General features: G+C 45.7%; 1 protein-coding gene across 8 annotated transcripts in view; it reads left to right on the plus strand.

Annotated features, from left to right (window-relative positions):
• Nucleotides 1-21,971, plus strand: part of ITGA11 (integrin subunit alpha 11) — a 241,719-nt gene that overhangs the window by 80,485 nt on the left and 139,263 nt on the right. The window contains exon 1 of one of the 8 annotated variants that reach the window (XM_039492643.1): nt 1,049-1,163. The exons of the other annotated variants lie outside the window; for them this stretch is intronic. Within the exon in view, the coding sequence (XP_039348577.1) occupies nt 1,112-1,163 (52 nt within the window). The 5' untranslated portion in view covers nt 1,049-1,111. Of the gene's footprint in view, nt 1-1,048; nt 1,164-21,971 lie in introns of those variants that run through there. 8 annotated transcript variants of the gene reach the window in all.

Raw genomic sequence — 21,971 nt, forward strand, 5'->3', positions numbered from 1 at the left:
TGGCTGCTGAATGCAGCTCAGGTGCAACAGGCACCGCTGAACTGCCGTAGATAAGTTAGATCCGCACAGTCGTTCCTGGGCTGATGGTGACCAAGCGAAGCAGCACTTTGTGCACAGCTGAGGGGACAATCAGGTCTTGGGGGATTCATCTCGGAGGGTAGGGGAATGATCGTTGCCATTGGACAATTGTGAAGCCTTTATGTCTCCCTGGTCCCCTGTGAGCTTCCTGGCTATGTTGTTCTAGGTGCCTGGCTGGGAGGCAAGCACGAACTTTAGGCTGTAGCAAAAGTGCTGAATAACAATGAGACAAAATTCAGAGTAGCAGCCGTGTTAGTCTGTATCTGCAAAAAGAACAGGAGTACTTGTGGCACCTTAGAGACTAACAAATTTATTTGAGCATAAGCTTTCGTGGGCTACAGCCCACTTCATCGGATGCATAGACTGGAACATACAGCAAGACGATATTTATACACACAGAGAACATGAAAAGAGACAAACCTTAGCCTGACCACTCCTCAGGCCAGCATTTGCAACAGAGACCGGCACTGTTCCAGGTACAGCCAGGTCAGTCCCTCAGGAACAATTCCCTGGCACCCAAGCGCACTGTTCTCTCTCCTACCTACCAGGAAGCATAATTAGAATAGATCTTAGCAGACAGTAAATGCAATGGCTCAGACTGAACCCTGGTGTAACTCGCCAGCGGCCAGCAGGGTCAAAAGCCGGCACTGACCTTGGCTTCAGCTATATTATTTTGTCATCAGAAATGATTATTCTGTGTAGGAAGAAATAATCTTTCCTTGCCATGGAAGGCATGTCTCTCGACGCTGCCCAAGCTGGGGCATCTGAGTGTGAAGTCTGGGGGAGAGGGGCCCTGGCAGGCCAGGCAGTCAGGGTGGACTCTCTGCAAAGCGTGTCCTCTCTTCAGTCCTCTCGTGCTGCACCTCCTACAAGTTAACTCGTCCCTCCCACTCCTTCCCAATGAGCAGCTTCTGGCAGGGAGCTGGGAAAGGCTGGGGATAAGTGGAAGCTTTTTTCAGAGTAAGGCTACCACTCTGGCTCGGTGCCTCAAGCGGATGGTAGGGGTAGGGTACCAGACGCCTCTAGCACTCACATGGACTTCTACAGAGGGCTCTTTGTAGCCTGGGCTCTCAGCCTCCTACCAGGTAAGCTCCCTCTCCTCTCTACCAGCTGCTGAACTCTGGAAAGCTTCTCTCAGGGCTGAAGGCACCCAGGGCAGCAGGCAGCTTGAAAAAGGGGGGAAATGGCTTTTTGCTTATGTTGGCAATCAAAGGAAAAGGAGCCAGAGAAAGGCACTGTTTAATAAGGCCGTTGGTCAGTTAGTGAAAGGGCTACAGTAACCGGGGAGGGGTAAACGAGGGGATTTTCCTCCAGAACGTGGAAAGGGATAGGATCTTTCGCTCGGCTCCTGAGGGGTGACTGGGAATGAAGGCGAGAGAACTCTTTTCGGTAGAGCACTCTCAGCTCCTCATCTGGGTTACAGTTGCATGTGGGATTAGTTTGTATCTTTTTTTTTTTCCTTAAGGAGAAAATATTTTAAAACAAAAATGAAGTCTCTAAGCCTGTGCTAAGTTTGGGGTTGTGCTGGCAGCTTGTATTCAGCAGCACAAAAGGGGGCTGGGCATGGGGAAGGTGTCAGGGGCTAAATAACCTCTGGGTGCCGAGATTTTAGGTTCTCGTTTCATTTTAAGATGTGAGTTTGCAGCCTTCCTTCACATATGGTTCAGTGCGTGGCTGCATAAGCCGTATTGAGTTACAGAGGGGCTGAGGGGAGAGAGTTCTGCTTATTGTTGGCCACATGCCTGTGAGTTTAAGTTCAGTTGTTACAGAAAGTGAGTCCCTGCAGTAGTCAGTTTTGCTGCAATTAGACTTGCCAGCTTTCCACGCACAGCCTACCTCAGGAGCAAAGGGGACTGTGACTCCGCTTTGAGCTTTAGAACAAAAAGAAATCTTTCTACCAGCTAGTAAAAATTTGCTACTGTTGCTAACTAAATTACACACATCAATATGATGCTAAGAGCCGCACTGGGATCACTTGTGATACTGTAAACACTTCTAAACATCCTGAGGGAATGCGTATCTATTTTTTCTAATTGCACAATTACTTGATAATCTAAGGAAAGCTGCAAGGACGCTGTCTTTCTTTGCCTAATAGAGAACATGTGTCTATGCCTTGCACGTGGATCTGAGAGGTTTTCACTTTGGACAGCATTCTGTGGTTACTTGCTGCATTTCGGAGATATTACTTCTTACTGTTTTTTTCAGACTACGGCAGACTTGCCTTTGAAAATAGGTGGATCAAGTTGCTCTGACATTTGGACAATAGGCACTATACTTAAAACTGTGCTTACGTGTACTTTAAAGTCTGCAGCTTAAACTCTTTAAGAAGATCAAGTTATAGACTTGGTTTTATTTTATATTTTTAGACTCCACTTATGGAACACTGTAAATTTTTGGATCTTTGCCTGCAGGCCACACAAATAAATTTAAACCTGACTATTCCGTTATACGTACACTCCAGATTCTATAGTGACATCTGCTGGTGATGACAGAACTCTTTAAATACAGACATCTGCGGTAAACAGTCTGATGTTTGTTCAAACAGGCAGCAAAAAGAATAATTGAAATAGCAAGAGTCAATGTTTAACTCCCTGTAAAGGGTCCAATGGTATCCTAGGTCTGGCAGTCCTGTACGTCTTGTCTTGCAGTCAACCCAGGTGGGGCGGGGTGTGTGGGGACAGGAAACTAAGGACGGCATTTGGATCTTTTGGATGAAGGCACATTTGGTTTTGTATGCTTGATGCACAAAGACATGACCAGCCTTAGAAGAATCATAGAATCTCAGGGTTGGAAGGGACCTCAGGAGGTATCTAGTCCAACCCCCTGCTCAAAGCAGGACCAAACCCAACTAAATCATCCCAGCCAGGGCTTTGTCAAGCCTGACCTTAAACACCTCTAAGGAAGGAGATTCCACCCCCTCCCTAGGGAACCCATTCCAGTGCTTCACCACCCTCCTAGTGAAATAGTGTTTCCTAATATCCAACTAGACCTCCCCCATTGCAACTAGACACCATTACTCCTTTTTCTGTCTTCTGCCACCATTGAGAACAGTCGAGATCCATCCCCTTTGGAACCCCCCACCTTCAGGTAGTTGAAGGCTGCTATCAAATCCCCCCTCACTCTTCTCTTCTGCAGACTAAATAAGCCCAGTTCCCTCAGCCTCTCCTCGTAAGTCATCACAGCTCACATCACAGCTGTGGAGCAGTAACATAGGCTGAGCATGAAGCTGCAGGGTGGAACCAAATCTAAGTATGTATATGTTGAAATAATCCTTGTATACACATAGGAAGCCATCACATGTTCACAGCTGGATATTGTGTCATGATTTATGTTAATCTAGTGTGTAAAGTGCTGTCATGTGGTGACTTCCTGCAACAGAAAGAAAGTGGGGACCTAAAAAAAAGCTACTGCATTAGATCTACTTTGTCTCTTTCACCTTTTAAAGTGACTGTTTTCAGGCATAATTGGTTTGTGGAAACTCAAGTTATTTACACTCTAGTTATAAAGACATTGGAAAATGCCCTGGCAGCCACTGGGGTATATCCCCCTGACGTCACTGAAGTTATCCCTGGGATTGATTTGGTCTAGTACATCTCTGTATAACAGACTTGAAGAACTTATTGTCCATATCAGTATGTGTTCCTTTAAGTCAGTTCAGAGTTTTTCAGCAGTGGCACGTGTGCCATGTTACTATGGAGTTACTATGGTGATTAGCTAATGTTAATAAATAGTGTTGGTCCAACTATTACATACATGACCAGAAGAGTCAGGCCACTTTCTCTTTTCAGCTGACTGCCACTCTTCCTGAGAACGTACCTTCCAAGGAACTCCACGCAGTATAATGTCTTGTGCACAGGCAAACAGAGTTTGGCGAACAGTGATGATCCATCAGGGACCATTACTTCATATCTGGATCTATGGAGAACTAGTCTTAGGGCCTGCAAACAGTGACACCCTCTTCTCAGACGGTTAGAAGCAACAAACAGGGCCAGATCCTGTTCCTAATGAATTCAGTGGGACAGGGATTGGACCCTTATCGGTTACTAACATTGTGGGTAAAGTGCTGCACATGGGCTTGATAGAAATGGCTTCTCTAAGTACCTGCTGGTATCAGCTGGCTCAGGATGTGCAGAGTCAATAGATCATGTTATTGATCACTGACAATGCAACTTGCTGTGACATGGAGAAATTGTGTCAATTGGCAACACTTCCAATTCCAAAAATCAAAGACCCATTTGAAGAAAGCCAAGAAGGTTTTCCCTGATTAGAGAGTTTAGAAAACACACAAAGAGTTGTCACAGCTCCGTCTCGCATGTTTGCATCTGGATGGTTTTATCTGTATGACACATTCTGACACAGAGCGTCACTGGAACGTTAGTAAGTGGGGAAGATGTCGGAATCTAGATAGTAACCTTATCCAGTATGGTGCTTGGACCTGTTGATAACCTCTCTTGTTATCTTTATTTATTGCTTTTGTTATGTAGCTACTTCTAGACTTGTGAAAGTGAGGAACTAATGAAATAATAGAGCTGGGCATTTCACAAGACTATCTCCACAGTTTTGTTCATATACTTCCATCCTCGTCTGTAACACCCCTGTTATTCCTGTCCAGGGATTCTCTAGCAACTATGCCCTGCCAGCCACAGCAAATTAAGCACTGATTTTGTAATGTACACAGATCTCTATGGGAGAATAGGATGAAGCCCCCGACTCATCTTGCCTTGTGTCCTAAGCTGAGTTGGCACCTAGGACATTAGGTGTGCTACACTGGTATGTCTGGCTAGTGGACTAATGCTGCGCCACCCAGACCCCACGCTGCTTTATTTCACTATGAAAGATTTAGTCTAACTTTATTTTGTTATTTTCCACTTCTTCCTCTACTCCAGCTTTCGATTAATCGGGGTGGCTAGAATGTCTATTTCTAGCTGGGCAGCACATGCGTCAGGAAGGCCCTGACCACACTGGCATGGGAACTGTGCACTCTGTGACCACATTAAAAGATTGTTGTCCTAGCGAGCTTCCAGCATGATTTTCCTGACCAGTGTGCACAGGGTTTATTATTCATCTGGAAAATGTGCTGGGGCTATTATAAAAGTTTGCTACAGAGTAGCTAGGGGCTTGTCTCCATTAGATAACCTTTTGGGGTTTTGAATAAAATTATGAGGTCTGTTAGCTGAAACAATACTGACCACAATTTTGTGGTTAGGACAGATCATATGCAGTATTGGCTCGTAGTGTTTTCAGGAGAGTTTAACCTGCCATGATGGGGAACATAATTCTCTTTGGTCCACCCTGCACACAAGGTCATGGTCAGAATCGTGTCATTTAACTTGAATGTTCCCAGTTGTGATCAAACACACTAAGATTATGAATGTTAAGACTTGGGGAGCTAGTCTATTATTTGGCTTGCATGGTACAGGGAAATCACCTTCAAACCCTGATAGACACAGATATGTAGTTGGATTGGTGTTAACTTGGATCCCAAATGCAATGGGATACCTCGCATGTTCTTCCTCTGTCTCTGCTAGTACAGTAGCAGTTAATTGGAGAGCTAGAATTTTTATTTTGCAGTCCCTGCGTTATCAAGAATGATATTTGATATTCTCGTGGCCCAGCATTTTAAAATAAAGCAACTTCTCTTTTGCTGCTTTTTGAAGGCCAATGAGCTGTAACTGGAAGGTGGTCGACAGTTAATGACGTGTGGCTGCTTCCTAAAGATCTTGTGGGTAATCATGAATATTACAGAACATGGATTTGTAATTAGAGATTTTACATTTATGCTTCTTATTACCCTGTTTTCGATCTACACCCATGTCGACATCCACAAAGAGGAACTCACTTTGTTCCCTAATGCCACATGATGGACAATGGCTTTTAAAGAGCTGGAGTCTCTGAGTTTAAGCCTTTTTTGCCTGTAGTATATCAAGAAGTTTAGGAGTTTGTTTAGCTCTTTGCTGGCAAGATCTTGTATGTTTTAATACTTTCAGCATTTTATTTCACTTTTAGGAGGTAATGGCTGGGTTTACTGCAAGGTGATAAATTGTAGTCATATAATTTCTATATGTCATTATCGTTATTGTTGTGTGATTCGCTGTCACTGCTCGCTAAGCTTTCTCCCAGGTTTAGGATTGAGTAGCAGCATCTACACGTACACTTTGTTACAAGGGATGCTGCACCTCAGAACTAGGCTTTAGTGACTGGGTAGGGCCCAGAAGTGAAAAAGAGTCTGAGTTTAGAGTCCCAGACCAGGATGTTTGACCTCGGACTGCACCAGGCTTTGTGCAAGTGTGAACTCCCCACCTGCCACATGCACAGTCCTCGCCTCCACAGCTCAGGAGAGGATCGACCTTGATTCTCTGGAGTCAAGAGGGATCTAGCCCAGCTCATGGTGTTCCAATTCTCAGCTTCATAAGGGTTTCCTTAGCGCCTTTTAATTTGTCAGTGTCCAGAATCCTCCAGCCCCTGAATCATGCATCTGCTTCAACGGCAAACTTGGGGGATCCCTCTCCCAGGGAAAAGTGCCCAGTGGAGGCCCTGGAGGGAAGAAAACTCCACCAGGTTCCCCTCTACAAGTCATTGTCAGAGGTTGACCCTCTCCCCATGGTTGAGCCCCAAACTGATGTGTCTGCTAGAAGCTGACTCTCCCCCCGGCATGGAGCTGGTTCAGGGGCAGGAGAGCATCCCTCCCTACTGGCTATCACCTGCCTGCTGCAAGGCCAATAGATGCCCCGGCAGACAGAGCATGAGCTAAGGTAGGGTTGAACGCAGCCCCAGGCTAGAGCAGATCCTCTGGAGGCCTGAGCTAGGCTCTGCCCTGGCTCCTAGACCCCTGCTCTTCCCCTTCTCCTTGGAGCCACCCAGCATTCCCCCCGCCGCACTCCTACCACAGCACCCCTCAGAGGGGTACCTCACTGTGTGAAGAGCTGTCGGAAAAGATCAGCAGCCTCCGGCTACATTAACTCTTTCATGGTTTTACCACTACAGGGAGGACCACCGTGTATTTCTCTAGTGCTGCCCAGTTCCTCTCCTTCAGCCCACACATCTTCCTACCCATGGAGAGCCCTTCCCAGGGCCAGGGCCAGGGCCAGGGCAGGCAGAGAGGGGCCACAGAAGCTGCTGATGTCCCCTCTGTGCAGATGAAATACTCAGGGAAGAGGTACTCAGCTGAGAAGCCTGATAGGCTGCTACACTGTAGCTCTCTTCCATAGCCTTTTGGTTCCTTCCACGTTTCCGTCACGCTCGGATTACGCAGGGAATGCTCTCCAGTTCTGCCCTGCTCCAGCTAAACAAACTGTTAAGGCGCTACGGGTTCAGCTTAACTTAATCATATAAAGCGATTGTCACCGACGCAGTAACCTCGAACCATCGCAACAGGCCACATTTTCAATAACATCAAACAAAACTACCCAATAGCGCTGTCTAGAGAGTGGTGAGGTCTATGTTAGAGCCAGTGTCGTAACCTGTGACAGCTGCTGCAGAGCAAAGACCAGCTACCATCAATAACAAGACACAGTTTGAGAGGCAAAGGCTCAAACGTTAACCTTCCTTAAGAAAAATCTTAGCATCCTGATTCTAGAAAACCTAGCCTGGGGTAGCCCCAAAAACTGGCCAAATCTTACCTTCCTGGTGTGTGAGCCACTGAAAAGTAAACCGAGACGACCTGGTTTCTTTCCACTCATAGGCACAGATAGGATGGTGCTGTGGCTAGAGTGATAGATGGGGACTTGGAAGATGTGGATTCAATTTCCTGCTCTGCTACAGACTTCCTGTGTGACCTTGGACAAGTCACTTAGTCTCTCGGTGCCTCAGTTTCCCATCTGCACAATGGGAATAAGAGCACTTCCCCTCCACCTTAGAGGGGTTTTGTGAGAATAAATGCATTAAAAGATTGTGAGATGCTCAGATATATCGTAAGGAGGGTCACATAAGCACTTTAGGTAGATATACACATTACATTTCTCCTCTCCTGTCTGTTCTCTTCTTATGAATCCTGCTCTCTGAAGCCCTCAGAGACACCAGGGGAATAGACCTAGAAAGGACAGACCCCTTTCAGTGTTGTTTGTTCCTTTAGAAGAAAGTCCCTTCTGACAGAAGATGCAAAGCTCCAGTAAGAAGAGAATGGAAATGAAGATGGGGAGAGAGATTTGTGCAGGAGAACTTTTTCTTTCGGAGAAAATGGTAGCTTTTCTCCCCAGTGTTGTTTCCCAAATGTATTTTTCTTTTGCCTGCTTAGCTAACGAGTATCAAGAGTTTGTACTAAACAAAAACTCCAGTACAGACAGGAGATATTTGAGGCTTCTGGGTTTGACAGCATTGCAAGCTAAACTTGTGGGATTTGGGCACTTGTTTATGACTGCAATGTCACTTCTGACAAGAAAATAAGACGTGGTTCTTCCGATTGTTAACAGTCTCCTTGACAACCTTTCACAAGATTTGTTTTAGTAATTTAATCCAGTTTGAACAGTCTCCGATTTTTTCTTTTTTGCCTTAAATGCTCTGCTCAACATCTGCGTACATTTCTGAACAGCTTTTCCTCCAATATATGACGAATTCCACTGACTTTGCCATCTAGTTTGTAAATCTTTCCTCCAAATCATTTTCTGTTTTTCCCTCCAGATTTGTCACCAGAATCTCACTAAAACTAAACATTTATATGGGGCCTATGAACCTGAAAGATTCCTGTGCTATATTCACAGAGTATACCACCACTGAAATGCAGCTACCTCTGGCTTGCAGGGAAGACCCAAATGGCTCGACAGTGTGGAGAGGGAACGTTTGTTGGCCTAGGGTACTAGGTCGTGCCTCTTCTCTTACAAAAGTGTCGTCTGTTCTTTAGGTGCTCATCTTGCATCATTGAAGTCAGTGGGATTTTTGACATCAGAGTCCTAAACGCCATTCAGGTTCTCTGTTTGTAAGCCTGTGTCTGAAAGAAACCCTCACACAGAGAAAACCACCTGGTGCTCACTTCATCTGCCTGGGGAAGATGAAGAGCTGAGCTGACCCACTCAGCCAGTGTTTGACCCTGAGATTCCAATGAACCTTGGTGTTCCCAACCTGATGCTCCTGCCCCTAAACCTCCCCTCTGACATTTGCTCTTGTCCTGCCATTTTTAATGTCTGGGGAGTATTCAGCTATTATTTGTGTCCATTTTTTTAAGCTGGTTTTTGTTGACCAGCCTGAGAGCAATGGGGTCCTTTGTGAATTTAATTTCTGACAGACTTGGATGAGTTTACATTGAAAAAGGCTCCACTACTGAATGTTGAAAACTTTAGAAAGTTTAGTAATTAAAACTTATTCCAAAATCCATCAGCCACCATTTCTCCTTAGCCAAAGAAAAATGTATTTTGTTAACCGACAAAAATGCCTTGACAGTGAAACAAATGCCTGATGAAATGTAAATGACTAATCTCAGAAACAGAGGAGACTTTCTACCTACTGCCAAGAGTCATCAGTGCCGTTGCTATGTTGTCAACAATGGTGGGTGTGGCTGGAACAAGCAGCAGATGGGATGCGAAATTTTGTGAGTCTTGTAAGAAATACAAATTCTTAATGAATCAACTGTATGTAGGTCTTGGAGATAAGAGCTGAAATCGTATCTGATATTATGGGGTTGATTCAGCACCACTGAAATCTATGGAAGTTTTGTGTTGACCCATATGGGAACAGAAGCAAGTTCTATAGGGTATGTCTTCACTGCAGAATTAGCCCAGGCTCTTTCTTGGGTGTTTCCCCTAACTACCCTCCTCTCCACACACAAACCCTCTCACCTGAGTGCAGGGGTGCTTTCAACCCAGGCTAGCTGGCCAGGCTAGAGCCTGGTTTCTGCTTTCACTCTGGCCAATAACCAGTGAGGAGACAGGTAAAATCTCTTGAATGCCAATAGTCCTCCAATGCCTTCCCACAATTCCCCCCGTGTGTCCAGAAGGACAGACACGTTTTCCAACAATTCACTGGGAAGGACTCATAGAACGGCTCTTCTTACTGCAGCACAGAAAAACAGAGGGTCTCCCCCCAGAAGTCCTAGCGACGCGCATGGGGGAACGCAGCACCAGTGAGGAGGACACAATAACACGAGTTTGGCTTTGCTGTCTGGCTGCTCACACCTGGGCTAGGCTAACCCGGGTGCTGATCAACCGAGTTAACGCATGTTGATAAATTGGATAGTCAATTGCTTGGTCGCACTTTGGTTCATTATGAAATATATTCAAGAGACCGAATAACCAGTGTCAGTCAGGTTGATTGCTCTAAGCCAACAACAATATACCGGTAGTACAGGAAAAAGGGTCCATACTATATCAGTCTCTGGGAAGCCGATTTGTGAAGCGTTGTTACAGCCACCTTAGGCAGAAGGTGTGCTCCCCGAGATACACTCCTAATGCCTCCTTTTTACACCCTGCCTGTTTACAAGTAAAAGGCATTGCATACATCATCTGAAACTAAACTGAACCAGTCAGCTCTTGGCCTTGTTTTTCTGGTGTCAGGGTGTACCCCTTATCTCTTTGTTCTGAACACATGCATTTCAGGCACCAGAGAGCGTGAAGGCATCTCCTAGGTTTGTACTAGGGTAGGACAATCCTGTGACTTGCCCTCTTCCTTTGGGGCATTTCAGTACAGGCCTGTGAGAGTAATTCCCTTTCTGTTGCTATGGTAAAGCACTCACTTGTCCGGATCTTAACAGCTTCCCAGTTTGCTCAAGCCAAAACTTACTTCAATGAATGCAAGGGGTTACGGGATACTTAGCATAAATGAGCAGGGTGATATAAAATCCATAAGCCAATTTCAGCTATATTGCTGCTATAATACTGGTGCTTAATGCATACTGTAGCAATGCAGTCTCGCCACTGCGGCGCCTCCTGCTGGTCATCCATGGGAATTAGCGCACCAGCCCTCTGGAGCGCCCGGCCGGTGATCCGCTACTACTGGGCCCCTGTGTCCCTCCTGGACCCTGGTGTCCCTTTCCTCAGGGTTGCTGCCCTCCCCCCAGCAGTACCCCTCAGTCTCAGGGTCTCCCCCCCCCGCATCCCCTCAGTCATGGCTACTGCCAGTCACCATCTAGCCCCCGCGCCCTGGGGCAGACTGCAGTCTATCAGCCAATCATCACAGGCAACAAGGGGCTTGGACTGGCTGCCTTTACCCACCCTCCGGCTGCCCCTCTGCAAGCCCAATACCTAGGTGGGCCTAGGACCAGGCCCTGCAGCCTGGGGAGTTGCTGGCCTTGGGCTTCCCAGCCCTGCCTCACTCTAGGTCCCTGGGCGAGTTCCCCAGCAGCCAGGTCTATCTCCCTCTCCAGTCAGAGAGAGACTGCTCCCTCTGGCTTCCCTGGCTGCCTTATAAGGCCCAGTTGCTCAGTTTGGGGTGTGGCCTCAGCTGCAGCCACTTACCCAATCAGCCAGGGTTTTACCTTGCCCAGCCGCAGCCCTCTGCAGGGCTTTTCCAACCCCTTCTGGGCTGGAGCGGGTGCTCACCCCGCTACCCATACTAATATATATCTGGTGGGGATAATCTGTATTATTGGTAGACTATGTCTATATGCTAGCCACCATACATTAGTCAGTATTCTGACATGAAGTCCTACCCTAAATCTCTCCCGATCACTTTTCACATGAGCAAGAAGTTGAACCCAGTGACCCTGATTCAATATTTCCTCTGCTGGGTAGCACGCTCTCTGCCGCTTGGGAACTGCCATTCACCCCAGAAGTAGGTGCAGTTCAGTGGTGTGGGGCTTGGAACACCTTTGGGGTGAAAGGGGCTGGATAAAGATAAAATAGTATTATCTCCTGTGATGGTGAAACAAGGAGATGGCATACAGTCCTCTAGTAAGTATTCCTGTGATTGTTTTGGAACATGGTCAGGAGATGGGGCTAGAACATGGATAAGGCTTTCCAAGGCCTAATGGAAAAGAATTAACTCCTCACTGTGTTTAATTTGGTACTGAATATTGCTCCAACCTAGCACCACTTTACAGTAAAACAGATTTTATACAATCTCTTTTTCTCTGAGACCCTGCCAAGACTGTCTTGCTCTGACAAAGACCAGACACCATCTTGGGCTCTCTTTCATTTTTGGTAAGGATGTTCTAGGGTACCGATTATATATGGCACAGTTAACAGCTAATCAAAACACTCATTATAATTTCGTCCTTCAACCCCATTCACCAACTACTGTCAAGGCAATTAACAAAAACCAAGGACTTTTTCTGGTTTCCTACCTTCAATGGATCATCAAGAACATGTTTTGGCTACAGATGTGCTAGGCTGTGATTGTGTGGTGGGGTGTTTACCCCCCACAGGTTGTTAAAGAGTTATTATGGGCCTGAGAGGTAACCCAGTGGCTTGGGCCAGACCTAATCAGAGATAAAGCACAGCTGGGAGGAGAGCTAGTGCATTTCTTTCTTTCTCTCACCCCAAATAAAGAGCTGTTAAAAGGAGGAGACCTCAAAGGGGAGGAGGTGTGGTGTTTTCACTCTCTGGGCAGTAGCTTGGAAGCAGGGTGGTTTCTTTCTCCTGGGGTGAGCTGGAAGCCTGCCTGGAGATGGGTTCTGAGGAGCTGTAGCCTGCCTGAATCCCTTAGCAAAGAGAGGAGTATGCTAACCCCTGAGCTGTAGGGCTGATTGCAGCACAGAAGCCTGTGGTTAGACAGGAGCACAATCTAGAGCAGCAGGGGCTTGGCTGTTCTGAGATGGCTGCCAGCTGAAGGTTTGGCTGTTTTTATGCTTCTGTTGGGTTTTGGTAAAGGATTCTGTGGCCCTGGAAGCTGCGGTCTGGTTGGAGGGCCAGGACTCTTCTGTGGCTGGAGTAGGCCAAAGGACAGTGGGTGGGCACTGAGGAAAAGGTATTTCAATGCTACATCTAGGTATTGGCTAGAGTTGTTGTGGTGGCCACCTTGCTTCAGATAGTCTTTGACAACTGTTGAGAAAACGATTACAAATCCTAGTGTAACAAGGGCAAAAAACAGGTCTTCTCAGAGCCTGGGAGAGGCAGAGAGATCCACCTTTCATGCAAAGCCTGGGCTCTGGCTGAGCAGTGCGTGGTGCAGGGCCAGAGAAGGGAGGTGTGTTATGCTATCTTTGGGCTCACCCAGAGGGCCAGCTTGTCCCAGGGGAGTAAGTTAGTGGCCTCAGGCTGGTCTAACTTACAGACTTGCGCGTGCTTTCAAGAGGCCATTGCAGAAACCTGGGAGCACCAAACTGCAACATGTTGTGACCACAGCCACTCCCTGGCATGACCTTCAAACCAAGCTGGCCATGTCCGCTCTACAGCACCAGGGATCTCCTACCCCAGGAAAATCCAGGCAGCGGGTGTGACATTCAGGGGAAAGAGCTTCACACACTTGCAATTCCCCTTAGGAAATGGGATTGGCAGGGACATCTCAGACTTGCTCTCTATGTTTAGTGTAATAATATCCGTGCTTTAAGGACAGCCTGGCCACTCGGTGTATTGCTTTGTCTGTCACTTGACTCGTATGAAGATTCTCCCTCATGCTGGGTCCACCCTGAACTTAGGGAAAAGTCCCTCCGTTGCAGACCCTGCAGCAACTCTGTTGTCTTAAGGGTGAGGTGAAACTACAGAAGCCCATGCCACCTCTTCTGGCCTCCTGACATCATGGGCCTGAATATAGTTTGATTTTTAAGACTAATTACAGAAGCAGAGGCTCATACTTCAGGGGATGAGCGTGGCTTAGTGTTCATGTCACACAGAGCTGGTCTTGCAAATTTCATCAGTGTTCCCAAGTCTCGTGGATTTTTACCATGAGCTTTCCAATGTTTTAGGCTTTTCTTAACCTCCAGATCCTGGAGTCTAGGGATTACGTGAGAATCTCAGCTTTCATGTTTTAAACAAAAGTAATTTTTGAGCCTTCATGGGTGTGGAGGAAAGCTTGAAAATGTGACCCTTAAAAGCTCAAACATCAGAACACAAATAAAAAGAACCCCACATTCATTATTTTAATCTTATGATTCTGGGGAGGCTGACTCATGATTTGGGAATGCGTGGGGCTGGCAATGTGTCTCTCACAGGATTTTCCAAGAGATCATTTGCAATGTGAGGGTTTTTTTCCCCAGCAGTAGTAGTAAAATGTAACCAAATTGCATCAGTTTCCAAGTCGGTCTCCCGGATAAAAATTTTTGCCAGTCTTTTGGGGGGCTGGCTGGATCCTGCCCATTTATTTGACCGGGGAGGCAGCCAAGCCAGAGCACATTTTTTACAGTTTGCACACGTGTGTTAAATTGCCCATTTTACACTTCTCCCTAATAGGTTTGATTTATACACTTTACTGCTCAATGAAGCATTAATGCTATTTTTTTTTTCTAAATTGCCTTTTATGAATAGTCCCAGTGGATTACCTTTCGACTGCCACATTTCTCGGAGAAGATATCCGAGTGGTGATTGGGCCCAGGCTAGGGCCATATATTAGGTCTGTATGGGTATGTCTACACTGGACCAGATCAGCTGACTTGTGCTTGTGGTGTTAAAATTTGCTGTGTAGCTGTTTGGGCTCAGGCTGGAGCCTGGGCTTTGGGACCCCTTTTCCTCATGGGATCCCAGAGCCTGGGCTCCAGCCCAAGGCCAAATGTCTACACTGCAGTTAAAGAGCTTGAGCCCTGTGAGCCTGAGTCAACTGACACGAGCCGGCTGCGGGTGTTTAATTGTTTTACTGACTGACCTTATGTGCTAAGGATTTTGTCTTTAGTTGTGCTTTGGAATAACAAAGCAACTGTGTAAGAGCATTCCCCACAGGTGGATAGCTAGGGACGGCTTTTGTCCCCAATGGTCTGCAAGGTTAAAGGTCCATACCTGCAGATACGATTGTATGATTAAGTCCTAAAGCAAGGACGGATGGTGCTGCACTCTTCCTGTGTTATAAAAAAATAAAATTGAGAAAAGTAGAAAACCAAGGGCCCAGCACTGCAGTCTTCAAAAGACAAAACTCCCAGCTCTGTACACTGAGACCTTTATCTATGTACGTTTCGCTGGTGTAAAACTAGAGAAACTCACGCATCCAACCTATGCAAAGGCAGAAGGGAGCTCAGCTGTGTTACATCCCATCTAGCACTTCCTCCATTGACTACAAAAATACAATAACCTGGGTAACTAATCTTCTTGAGAACGCCGTTTAGTTACTGACACACATGTACATGGAGGTGGATTTTGCTATTTTGCGTGTTTGAAACTAGGGATGGCTGAAACTTTTCCATCTAAACTGTTTATCAGTTTACAACTTCGAGTTTTCATGAAAAAAATTAAAATGTTTTTGGCTGAAAATTCTTGCGTTTTGGTGTTTAGAAGAAAACCTGAAATTTTCCTGTGGTGAACAACTCCCTTTTCCAACCAGTTCTCATTTAAACCTCATCTGTTACTATTGGGCCTGATTCTCCACAATCTAACACAGGTGTCAATCTTCAGTAACTCCCACTGAAGCCAACGGATTTACACTGATATAAGCCAGCAAAAGGAAAACGAGCCATTAACTGAGACTCTTAAAGCAGCCAAGGAGATTTGGTTGCCCTATTGCCATTAAAATACCCCAGGCAGCTTTGAAAATCTCAATCCTTGCTTCTGTTACTTTTTGACAGAGTTTTCAATTCTACATACAGGAGCCGATTCTTCTCTTATTTACACCTCTGTGAATCAGGAGTAACTGTACTCTGCACTGAAGAAAGTGAAGTTACACCAGTGTAAATGGATCAGAGTCAGGCCTGCGGTGCTAGATATTCTGTCTTGTTTTTTCTTCATGATACCTTTTCATTATATTGCTGTTGGTAATGTTGCCCGGATTCCAACCAGCAGGTATTGGATAAGTTGCAGCAGTTTTTCGTTAAACGGGATATTGTTTTTAGCATTAAAAAAGATCAGTCTAGCCACAAAATTTTGGATACAATCTCCATGTCTCATCTTCTGTGCTGTCTAGAATTTCTTCTAACAGGTTTTAAAGAGTCTTACCTCAGTTTTCTTTGGCTAGACTCAAGAGTTTCTCTTCTCATGAAGTCAGTGTTGCAGATCAGTTACTATGGTTACAAAGAAGCAGATTGACGCCTAACATTCTTACCTGCAAAAACACTTTTCCATCCTGCATTTTCATAAGAGAAACTCCAATCTCAACCTCTTGATGAGCCCTTGTTTTCCATAAAAAAGACTGGTCCCCCAGAACATGCTGTTGCCAAGTGGTCACCTTTAAAGTGGTCATTTACCAACCATTACCACAACATAGAATATGAGACACTGCAGCTATTTTCTGCCCTAAGGGGGTCAGAAATGCTGTGGTATCCTAGATACCTCACTGGAGTAATGTTCACTTCTTTTGATTGTCCCCCGAGACATTCTTTTCCTGTTCAGTTCTCTGATCATATGCATCTAATGCAAAGAGATGCAGGGTGTTGGGGAGCCTACTGCACCTACGGGTATTTGATGCGAAACGTCTTTCAACAATAAAGCATTCGGCAAAGGAACACGTTTCAAAGTGACAGCATTAGGATGGAAGTCAAAGGGTGTGATTGTGACGTTGCACTCTATATGATTTTATGAAAATGAGTGTGAACATAATGTAACCGGAATATGCTTCATGCAAAAGGTCTCTGGTAAGGTATCATTACAAAGCTTATAATCTACTGAGTGTGATCATCCTATTTGTATAAATGTATCACTCTTGTATCTAAAACTAGAAATATGAAATACAACTCTGAGGCCCTATTGTAGTTATGCAAAGTGTGGGCCATTAATGGTGCTTTGGAATCTTGATGGCTCTCATCAGCCAGGACAATTTACTGTGGATAGCTCTGTTTGTTTGTAGGCCTTCCTGTGAGTCAGGCTGGGAGGAATGAAGGCTTGGAGTCTTACAGTGACATGTGATCATGTCACCTGAACTGGAATCCATCTTTAACCTGGTGTTTTTCCATTTAGAAGGAGGGGTGGGCACCCAGAGAGGGACAAAGGATTCCTGCCTTGTGCAAAGCTATATAAGGGGGTGGAACAGAACAATGGGGGCTGCAGTCATGAGAAATCCCCTAGCTACCACTTGAGCTGGAACAAGGGCTGTACCAGGGGAAAGGATTGTGCCCAGACTAGGAAGGTGTCCAGTCTGTTATAGAAGCTTATTGAAACAGCTGAGGGTGAGATTTTATCTGTAATCAGTTTTCTTACTGTATTAGGTTTAGACTTGCGTGTTTTATTTTATTTTTCTTGGTAATTCACTTTGTTCTGTCTGTTCCTACTTGGAACTGCTTAAATCCTACTTTTTGTATTTAATAAAATCACTTTTTACTTATTAATTAACCCAGAGTAGTAATTAATACCTGGTGTGGGGGGGCAGCTGTGCATATCTCTCTATCAGTGTTATAGAGGGTGGACAATTTATGAGTTTACCCTGTATAAGCTTTATACAGGGTAAAATGAATTTATTTGAGGTTTGGACCCCATTGGGAACTGGGCATCTGGGTGTTGGAGACAGGAACACTTTTTCAGCTGTTTTCAGTTAAGCCTTCAGCTTTTGGGGGACGTTGTTCAGACCTGGGTCTGGGTTTGTAGCAGGCAGGCATGTTTGGCTCAAACAGGCAGGGTTCTGGAGTCCCAAGCTGGCAGGGAAAACGGGTTAGAAGTAGTCTCAGCACATCAGTTGGCAGCCCCAAGGGGTTTCTGTGATCCAACCCGTCACAGGGATGTGGCTCACAAAATCCAGGAACCATGACTTTGCTGGTTTGAAGACCTAGGGAGGATGAAAAGGGACCTGGTAAAGATAGCACGGCAGGAGAGGGTGGTAGGAAAACAGAGAAAGCAATAGATGCATTGTATCAAAGAAGGTTGTAAGCAGGTGGACTTTAGTGCTGCCTCAGACAGATAAAGATAACAGATGCTTGGGATAGGGGGAAGAAGATGTAAGGAGATCCATGGTGAGGATTATATTTTAAACAAAATCTCCTCTAGGAAGTGAGCAGTATGTGGACATGTAGGAGGTTGACATTGTGTTCAGACATGACTCAGGGTGTATATGCCTTTGAATAAACATGTGCAGTATAATACTCTTAGCAACAGATAAAGTGTTTCTTCTGGGCAAGAAATAATAAGCTGAGTGTCATCCATATCTGGAAGTTGCCCCAACTCCATACCTCCAGACGAATGCTGCTAACAGCCTCGCATATGCACTGAATAAGAGAGGACAAGATGAGAGTTCTCTCTGGGAAGAACAACAATTGCTAAGCACAAGACTTTGGGTCCTGACAAGAAATAGGAATGAGTCCATTTGTGAGCAGCCCAATTCTCCCAAGATCTACAGACAGGTCAGTGGCATCTTATGATTTGATTATCGTAGGCAACAAATAGCTCTAATTACCTTAGCATGGATACTTGACTTTTTCATCCATTACTAGAAGGTCATCAGCCCTCCCCAGTCATGCAGTATATTTACCCAGCTCCATACCCTGCCTGACAAAGGGTCAAGAGGATCTGAGAAAATACTGAGAAAATTGTCTGGGCACAGATAATCTTTTCCTCTAAAGGGCCTGTTAGAGTGTCAGTCAAGTTTCATGAGCATAGGTGGAGCTTTAAAAGAGGCCAGCAGCTTGCCCTCCTAATGGGTGGTGTTGCCAACCTGCATTAACTCTGGGCCAGCCCCTTCTCCCTTGCCTTCCCCAGGCAGAATGTAAATCTGGAGCACACGTGGTGGCCCAAAGTTTCTCCAAAACCTCGAGAAACCCAGAGAGTACTACTAGCCAAAACTCAAACAGCGCTGATGTCCCTCCAAAGTCATTGCCCTACCTCCAAGGACATAGACAGATTAATCTGAATCTTCTCAGGGAGAGGAGCTCAAATTAGCTAATAAGGTGACATTGCCACTACTAACCAACCTGTCCATTGTTTGAGATTTGTTGGAGACAAGAAACTGCTCTTGCAGTATTATCCAATCAGGTTTCAGTGACCCACGTAAAGGTGGGGCTTCAACTTCAAACAGTGGCAACCCTGTGGACCAATGACGTTGGTATACTCAGCATAAGCAATTGATCCTTGACGTTCCAGCCTCCTGAGAGAGAGGCACAGGCGAAACCTATAGAACCGATTTCAAACTTGGCTCATATTTCTTTTATTCTTTTGGCAAGCATCATCACCCTTCGGGTCTGCCCGCCTGCAGAACACAAAAGTGAGGAGGGAGAGGAGAGGAAGGATTTGATCTGATTCTGTCACACGTTATGCACGGTTGTTAATGTTTTCCCCGTAGCACCTCCTCTGTGGGTGTGTCCCTGGGAAATGCACGCTGGCTTAGAGCTCTTCAGGAAGCTTCATGGGGACAACTGACTATGATCAGAAAGTCCATCTGCCAGTTAAGCATTTATCTTATTCAAAAAAAACCCCATACTTTGTTGTAGTTAAACACGGCTGCTGCTGCTATGTCTTTACAAATGATAAAACCAAGATTTTTTTTTTTTAAACCAGACTTTAGATTCCCAGGAGAAAATAATAATGGATGCACTGAGCTACGAGAGAGTCAGGAAATGTCAGGAATTAGATTTACCTTCCATTTTTGTAAATCTTTGCATACTCCATTATGGATTTACGCAGCAAAGAAATAGCTATTTACATTTAGATCTGTGTCTCGCCCCAAATTTTTGGATGATAAGAAATGCCCCTTAGGTTAGCAGGGTGAGCCAGAAATATATTATTCATGCTTTCTATACCGAAGAAAACACTGTGGATACCATAGTACAGCACAAATAAAAACCAGACTCCTTCATTTCATTTAGAGCAATTACAATTCTTGAACTAGATCAAGATGTATTTCATCATTCCTTTTCACAGTCTGGACACTGTATGAGAGAGAAATCTTCACATCCCATTGGCAGTCTGTTTCCTTTCTATTTACATTCCAACTCGCTTTTGAGCTCATATGCAGCAACAAAATATGTCCCTAAAGAAACCCCTATAGCACACAAAGAATTTGGTGTTTTGGTTTATTTTAATGACCACAAAATACCACCCAGACAAAAATGTGTGTGCTGCCATATTTTGACCTTGTCTTTCTTAGACAGTCAAAGTTCTGATGGTGAATTTGGTTCTCATTGCAAGCTAACCATTTTTATTCTTTTTGGTTGAGATCGTTACACTGCAGACGTCCCACCGGGTTTGTATCATAGCAGTTCTTTGCGATGTTAACACTGAGTTAGATGCGGACTTGGACCAAATGCTTATGCAGGGGAATAAGGGGGAGGAAGAAATGATCTTACACCTGGGTTGGCTACTTGGCTCTTGGAGCAAAGGAGAAAAAGGGCTTTGTGCACCTGCTTACCACCTCTCCCTGCGCAGGTGACTGGGATGTAGGACGGGAGGGGCAGGGAAGGGCTGGAGCCTTAGTTACCTCCCAGTGTCTGAGCCACTTCAAGGACTAGTTCAGGCCATCAGCAGTGCCAGCACCCTAATTCTTCCCCACAGCAAGGTGAAAGAAAGGAGGGACCTGAGCCTCCGGGGGGTGTCTCTGAAGCACAGTGTCCTCTGGAGTGATGCATTTTTCACACCGCCCCTTGCTCGGGGCTGTACCTAAAGGCACAGCTAATGCTATAAGCCAGGGGTCGGCAACCTCTCAGAAGTGCTGTGCTGAGTCTTCATTTATTCACTCTGATTTAAGGTTTTGCGTGCCAGTAATACATGTGAACGTTTTTAGAAGGTCTCTTTCTATAAGTCTATAAGTGTGAGTGCCACTGAAAATCAGCTTGCGTGCCGCCTTCGGCACACGTGCCATAGGTTGCCTACCCCGCTATAAGCAAAAATGCACTTTAAGCTGAGACTGGTCTGAGGTGCAAAGCTGGGCTGGGCATGGAGATCCGATCTGGTCCTGAACTTCTCCAAACTCTGCTGATGGTCACAGCAGAGGGGTTTGGATTCTGGACCAGCTGTACTGCAGAAGGGGGCCTCTTAGTGAAGACAGCAGATTTAATGCAGGTTTAAGCATATATTTCATAGACAGGCTTTTTAAACAAATGTCTGAGCCTTAAAGATCACATGTTTCAGTGCTTCCAGTCTCCATGTCAGAGCATCCTTGCACCTGGGAGAGAGCTCGCTTTAGAGTCCATAAAGACTGCTCCCTACTCAGCTGGAGAGCTCGCTAACCATTGGCTTCCTTTCCCCCTGGAGCTACAACAGCCTCTGCTCCCAGAGCAAGACTGAATTCAGACGATCGAGCTGCCTCTCCTGGCAGAGCATCAAACCATCACTAAACCTGCTGGAAGGATTGTCTATGGGAGAGAGCACTGGTTTGGGATTCAGGAGATGGCAGCTCAGTGCCTGGCTCAGCCACAAACTATTTATAAGGCCTTGGGCAACTCATTTAATCCATCCCGTCTCTGTTCCCCAGCTGTGAAATGGGGCTAGTACTTCTCTACTTGACCGGGGTGTTGTGAGGATAATGACTTTGTGGCATTCAGACATTATCATGAGGGCCATATATGCCCCCGGATAGGAATCCAATCTGTCAGAATAGTGACCCAGCGTTCAGAGGGAGGTGGTTGAGAGGTGCAAGTGTGCAAGGAGGATGTTCAAAGATCTTTCTTTTGTTGCTCCTAATCCCTGTCCTGTCAGCTGTGGTTTTCCAAGGTGACTTGCTCTTGCATTGCCTAGGATAAAAATGTGATTATCTCGCTCCTATCTTTGCTTAGAGGCTGCCTCTGCAGCTAAGGAATTCCTTACGATGATTTCAGCACCCAGACGGGTTAAACCTCTGTGCAGGCCCCAGATGGGCTGGAGAGCAGAAACAGGCGTCTTCCTTCAGACTTCTGCAGCTGTGACCTCTACACCCTAAACAACGGGTTTTAAAAACAGTTCAGATCCAGGTCGTCCAGCAGTCTATTGACACGGCACCCTGCTGGGGAGCCAGGGTCCAGGGTTGAACTTGGGTCCTTGTTCCTAACAAAGGCTCAG

This window comes from Mauremys reevesii, linkage group 10 (assembly GCF_016161935.1).
Source record: "Mauremys reevesii isolate NIE-2019 linkage group 10, ASM1616193v1, whole genome shotgun sequence".
NCBI classification, from domain to species: domain Eukaryota; kingdom Metazoa; phylum Chordata; order Testudines; family Geoemydidae; genus Mauremys; species Mauremys reevesii.